Source organism: Nycticebus coucang, chromosome 14 (genome assembly GCF_027406575.1).
Source record: "Nycticebus coucang isolate mNycCou1 chromosome 14, mNycCou1.pri, whole genome shotgun sequence".
Classification (NCBI taxonomy): Eukaryota; Metazoa; Chordata; class Mammalia; order Primates; family Lorisidae; genus Nycticebus; species Nycticebus coucang.
This window is the reverse complement of record NC_069793.1, coordinates 62484117-62491379: the sequence shown is the minus strand read 5'-3', so window position 1 is coordinate 62491379 and position 7263 is coordinate 62484117. Positions and strand designations below refer to the sequence as shown.

The 7263-nt window shown below is 33.4% G+C and overlaps 1 protein-coding gene across 1 annotated transcript; it reads right to left on the bottom strand.

Moving 5' to 3' along the window:
* Positions 1-4723: 4723 nt before the first annotated feature.
* On the bottom strand, positions 4724-5668 carry LOC128564824 (olfactory receptor 52P1-like). The gene has a single exon (XM_053560661.1). The coding sequence runs from the start codon at positions 5666-5668 to the stop codon at positions 4724-4726; it is 945 nt and encodes a 314-aa protein (XP_053416636.1).
* Positions 5669-7263: the final 1595 nt, after the last annotated feature.

Below are 7263 nucleotides of genomic sequence, written 5' to 3'. Positions count from 1 at the left end.
AAGTCTCTGGAAATGGTTCCAGACACTCATGGTTCCATTGTAGAAGGACCAGAATATTTATTTCTAAATATACTTGGAATGATACTTCAGTAATCTTCCTCTTAGGGACATTTCTTTTTCCATCAGTGGATTTTGGATTTGGAAACTGCCTCAGCTTAGAAACTAGGAAGAGTATTGTGACATTTCTATTGAGATTGTCTCCTGACTACTTACCCTTGATTTTATGTGGATGTATAATTTGAGAAATATCCACCTTGGCTAGCATTCATGTGGCTCCTAGGAATGACATATTTAATCAACCTATTTTATCTCTGAGCATCTGGAACCTTGGCCACCACTCTGACCTTAATATTCACTACAGAAAGTCTTAACACTTAATAATGTGTCACATTATTCAATGCCAATACCTTACTCCATCATGTTTATATTTTATACAATTCTATACAAGTTCTTGTACAGTTGCTACCCAATTCTATAATAGCACCTCCTACCATTAGCCTACACAGGCCAGCCAATACTGGATTTCTCAATAATTTTTGCACCTCTCTCATCAATTTGTTTCTCTGGTTTTATTTAAAAAAATATTCTATGGTGATTTCCATAAAATATCATTTGTTAGTTATTTGTTAGCATTTTGCAATATACCCATCTTTCACATCTTGCTCACTAAGCATTGTGATACATTTGTGCATTATGTGCCATGATATTTATAGCATTTTAATTTTACTCATTATGGATTATCCTTTTACCAAACTTCTAAAAACCAAATTAGTAACATATTACCATTATTCCACAAAGTTCTTGCAAAGAAATTAAATCTTATATCATAAGAGTTTTCTTTCATATCAAAAAACTGTCTCCACTCGACTTTTAATTAATTTCCCCTTTGGAATTGTTGTCATTTTGTTTTGTATATTTTTAATATGAGTTTTCAAACTTTTGAGGTAAATCTACAAATGAGATGTCTCTGTTTTTAGCCTCAATGCCCTGCTCTTTCCTAAACATAACAGTAACTGTACATGAAAAACTTAACTAGGTTTCAGAATTTCACATTCTCTGGAGCATCAGTACTCCTAAGCTTTCTCTGCTCTCTAAGTATAGATTCAATTTTATTCTTCAGAGACTATAACGCTTAGAAGACCTCCAAGGAGGTCCTGGATTGGCTAGCTTTACCTTAAACTATTGATCTATACCAGTCCCAATTCATTGTTCTTCTCCAGTATATTGATTCTGCCCTAAGAACTGCCATACCATTTTTTGTCCTAAAAGTTATGATTAGCATTTTTGATTTCTGCAGGCTGTCTCCATTGTCTATTTCATTCCTGAAGTGCTTCCAGAAAAAATTTTTACTTAGTCTTTTCTTTGCATGCATTTTTCTTTCCTCAGCTTTTTTTTTTTTTTTTTTAGATAGAGTCTCACCTGGTCACCCGTGGAAGAGTGCCATGGAGTCTTAGCTCAAACTCTTGGGTTCAAGTGATCCTCTTGCCTCAGTCTCACAAGCAGCTGGGACTACAGGCACCTGTCACAACGCCCAGTTATTTTTTGAGACAGGGTCTTGCTCTGGCTCAAGCTGGTTTTGAACCTGTGAGTTCAGGCAATCCACTCACCTCAGCCTCCCAAGTGCTGGGATTACAGGTGTGAACCACTGCACCTGGCTCCTTTCCTTGGCTTTTAACAAAAAGTTTTCATAAAATTTCAGATTTTCACTCAAAGATAATTTTATCATTTTTGAGAGTTTATACTACATATTCATAAATTAAAATATTTCCTATATACATATATAGATAGATATGCTATCTCTCTCTATATAGAGAATATATATTATGTATATGTTATTAAAATCCTACTGCCCACTAAAGACACATTATATAGAGCACGAGGCATATATGTTTCACAAAAATTTTGTTTATCATGCATCCTCAGAACCTATTATTATGACTGGACTGTAGTGGAATTTCAATAAATATCCACTGGATGAATCCCTATTAAGTTAATCAGCTGGCTAAACTACAGTGTGTTTAGTCAACTAGGTTCCTGACTATTACAAAATATATATTGTTGTTGACTTATAAATAAAGATATTTATTCAATATTAACTAAAATTCACATGCAGTAAAATTACCTGCCAGAGTTAGACCAAGAGCCAAAGGTATTCCTTTAAGTAGACTGTCTAGCCTCAGTATAAACACGGATATGAAGATCAACAATAGTTCACTTTTCTAAGCGCATTCTTTTATTCTTTTGTGTATCTTTTAATTTTCTGTTTCCACTGGAAAATCTTCATCATTTGTCACCAAAATTATGAAAATAAACCTTAAATAAAACAGTTATTTCCGTGTATCCCTCTGGATTCCAATTTAAATGCTGCTTCTGTTTATCTATTTATTTTTTTTTAATTTCAGGATTTACCTTTCAAGATTATTACAGTTTAATTCCAATGGAACAAAATGACATGGAAAATAATTTTTTTTTAAGTGTCAAAATTATTTTCTGAAGTATCTGATATCACTACATCTATTTCACCATTCAGGAAGCTGAAGCAGAAGGTTGCTTTGGTCAGTATCAACATAGCTAGTAAGTGTTTTATGAGAATTCAAAATTGATCAGTATGATTGAAAGCCAGTAGCCTAGACCACCACTTTTATTGACTCATTTAGTATTTCTTTTTTTTTTTTTTTTTTTGGCTGGGGCTGGGTTTGAACTCGCCCCCTACGGCATATGGAATCGGCACCCTACCCCTTTGAGCCACATTTAGTATTTCTTTATTTCAGAATAATATGATGATACAAAAAATGAGAACAGCCCACATCACAAAGCCTCAAATCTGTAGATACTGGCATGGGCATGTAGAGAAGGGATCTCTTTACACTGCTGGTGGGATCACAAACTAATACAACTTCTATGGAAAGAAGTATGGAGACTCCCCAAAGAGCTAAAAGTAGAATTTTAGATAAGGAAGTACATATGATCCTAACCAAAACAATGTCAAATAGGGTATGGTAAAATAATTAGACATTCCTTTCAAAGGAAAAATGTATGAAATTACATGGCAGTAGTAAAATGGAGTCCTGCATTACCTAACACCTGAAAACTCCCATACTTTTTAGTTTATTCCATAAATAAATAAATAAATGCAAAAGTGACAGAATTCTCTATAACATCATATTGAAAGAAGTACTCTAGTTAAAGAAATTTTTCATTAAAAATGCTATTATGGAATTAAATGAACTAATTCATACAAAGAGTAATCTTATTTACTCATGTTCTACTGTTTTAATGTTAAACACATTGAGAATATAACCTTTGCAACAAAATCCAGACTGGTGTTTGACCAAAAATTGGATACTATGGCTTAGCCAATTTAACACATAAACTTAACCATCACAGTCCACTCCTTCTTGATTTGGTGCCCATACATTTTCTCAAACCATATTTAATCACCAAATAAAGATAATAACAAGGTCTTTCTTCTGCCTACCATGATATAGATGCTCTGTGAATAACTGAATTTTCACTATTCCCTTTCCCAAAAGAGAATGCAATGTCCTTGGGTGATATTTACTCTTCTCTCCGATAGCTTGTAACATAAATACTATGATATAGAGTTAACAATACTTAAACACTATTAAATAAAATGAATACATCTTATGTTAAATGAGAAGAAGAGAAAAGAGAAAAGAAAAAATGCTACTATGGCCTTATATCAAAACTATTTTGGTTATCATCAAGAGTAGTATATATATTTATAGCTAAAACATATTATCTTATATACTCATGATGACTTATCTGACAAGATTTTCCATGTAAATTTGAGGAATCGAACTTCAATAAAAGAAAAGGAAGGAACAATACTACTGTGAAGAGAATGTAGCATAACACATTTTAAGAAAATGCTAGCTAAAGAATGATTCTTTATTTTATAATCCACATCGAAAATAACAATAATCAGAGTATGCAAGATCATCAAAGAATGGTCAATGGGGCTAGAGATATTTTTGAAATATCAACTTGAACTGCTTTGAGGAAACAGAAAGAAGAAATGGTAAAACAATCCCACCAATTTTGGATATCATTAAGTCTTTTGAAGAAGTGTTTGTGGAAATGATGTTATTTAGGAACCTTAAAATAATTCTAACTAGACAGTGTAATAAAAGAATATATCACAATAATCCAGAAAGGACTCTGGAAATCATATCATGAAGATTTCTTTATCTACCTATTCAGGAAACATTTATTTTACTAGCACTATTTCAATTACTAAGGTTACATATTCAAATGTCCTTCCATCTCATTATGCAGGATATATATAGAGAGGCAATTCTGTTAATTAAAATCTACACTTGTCCACCATCTTCAGGACCTCAAAGTCAGTGTGATACTTCTGGTAATAGCTATAAGACTAAACAAATTGATATGATTTCTCTTTTGTGGGAATAAACTTAATAGCACATAAGATCACACGGTAGTAGAGATATCATTTTAAAAGGAAAACATTTGACAAATAAATAATCTGAGTCTGATATTTTGTAAAAAAGTTACCCCAAAACAAAATTCAATCATATTAATTAATTAATAGTAACAAAATAATACTTTAAATATTACAAATAAAAAATATATATGGATTCAGGCTTCTAGATGAAGTGCTTTTACATTTGTTGTTATTTATTTGTTCTATTTAGTTTTCATTGGTCATGAAAATTTGCAAAGGAAAGAATTGACTGTCTTAGAGTTTGTGAGAAGTCAAAACTTGGAGGAACCGTTCTCGGATTCTCTTGGTTCTTATACCATAGATCATTGGGTTCACCATGGGTGGAACAAGGAGGTGGATGTTAGCCACCAAGATGTGAATATGAGGAGCCACAATGTGTCCAAACCTGTGAGTAAGAAAGGAGAAGAAAGCGGGAGTATAGGCCATTAAGATCACACACACGTGGGATCCACAGGTGCCCAGAGTCTTGAGCCGAGCAGACTTGGAGGGAAGGCGGAAGACGGTGTAAAGTATGACAACATAGGAGCATATGATTAGCATGAAATCTAAACCCCCAGTGAGGAAGGCAGCAGTTAGACTGTATATTCTGGAGATCCTGGTCTTCGCACAAGCGAGCTTGATCAGAGCCATAAATTCACAGTAAGTGTGAGGGATGACGTTAGTTTTGCAGTAGGGAAGCCACCGGAGCATGAATGGCTGAGGACTGAAAAGGAAAGCCCCACGGAAAACAATGGCCAGCCCTAAGTTCTTGATGACTCTGTGTGTCAGGACGTTGGAATGTCTGAGAGGATTACAGATGGCCACGTAGCGGTCAAAGGCCATGGCCAGGATGAACCCTGAGGCCATGCTGCAGAACGAGTGAATGAGAAATACTTGTACAAGGCAGGCTTCAAAATAGATCTCCCTGTCCTGGAACCAAAAAATGCTGAGGATTTTTGGCATAGCTGTGGTAGAGATGATCAGGTCAGCCATGGAGAGCATGCAGAAGAAGAAGTACATGGGCTCATGGAGGTTAGGATCCGTTCTGATGATAAACAGAATGGAGAAATTTCCCAGGAGAGCACTTAGGTAAACCAGGCAGAAGGGCATTGATATCCAGATGTGGAAGGCTTCCATTCCCGGAATGCCAAGGAGAAGAAAGATGCTGGGATGGAAATTGGTATTATTTGACAATGACATGATGAAATCTAGTGGTGTGGATTGGTGAAAATTCTTTTATAGATTTCAGTCCATTTATATACTGATGTCTCTATTGATTAATTGGTGTAAAATACTTAGCAATCTTTCTTAACTGAAATGATAAATGGTAAATAGGGCTCAATTTCTTACTTTACATTTTAATGTTTCAATTCAGAAGACACTGATGCATAGCAACAAATAAATTCTCATGTGATTGTTATTTAAAAGTTATATGAACAAACAGTTTATTTAACCCAATAGATGAAGAAAGTTATTCCATTTGTATGAGTTAAAGAGTCTTAGATAGAAAACTTAATCTTGGTTCTCAAGCATTCTGGACCTTCAAAGATAAAAGCATAATTGTTTTTTAATTTTACAATTAGAGGACATCAATAGCTCATTGAGAAGGTAAAATGATTGCTTTTTCATTACTTCATACAATTATTTTGTGTTTTCAATTAAAAACTACAGTCACCATGTTATATCACCATAGCTTTCCTGAATGAATTTGGTATCCTTTGACCAACTTGTCCTCAGTCCCTGGTGACCAACATTTCAATCTCTATATCTGTGAGTTCAACATTTTTAGATTCTCCACCTAAGGGGGATAATGTGGTATTTGTCTTTCTTTTCTTTATGACTTACTTCCTTGTTTTATAAAACACGTAGTTGGGGCCAACACTGGTAATTGAAAAAAGGAAGTCCCTATTATTGGCCATACTTTAATTGCTTAAAAAGGAGTCTTTTATATACTATATGTATGTAGGGAAAAGCATGAAATTTTACATCAGTCTATTATCAGATATTTGGAGTTATACAACAGGCTTTTGTAATGGCCATGCTTGTTTGCTATACAACATTTTTTCCCCAAACAAAATTATTTGCTAAGAAGCAAGAATTGTTTTTCTCATTAAAAGAAATGTAATATTTTAGGGGTGTCTCACAAATATGAAGACTTTTTTTTCATTTTCTTTCATTTGAAACCTCTTTCTAATATTCTTTCTTATTTCTTTGATCCATAGAATATTTAGAATGGTGTTAAATATTCAGAAGACTTTCAGAGGAAACCACTATTGCATTTACAATTTCAAAGCAGAATTCTAGCCTTTAATCTATCATCACTATTTGGAATTTATTTTCCAATAATCATTTCTAAAATATATTCAAATAGCAATGACTTTGTAGAATGAAGAGAATCGAAGGTTATTTTCTAAATTGTACTTGAATATCTATTTTACCACAATTGTCATGTTTTAATAGAGTTTGAAATGCACATGTTCTAAATTCATTATCCAAAAGATTGAGAAGTATGAAAGTAACATCAATTTTTTTTAAAGTTTATTAATTGCATTTGTCTCTTCAAGCTAATCAAAATAATTGGAGCTATTCTTATAGCAGGTAAATATTTTTGAACCAGGTGATAATCATCCTCACTTTGTAACCCATTTCACCCCAAAGAAAATCCACTTTCCTCTATCTATCTCATACAACAAAAAGTTTAGAATACCATTTTCCAAACCATATAAAAGACATTAGAAAATTAGCAATATACAGCTAAGTTCTGCCATGGTGTAAATTCCTAGTATTAGCTCTAA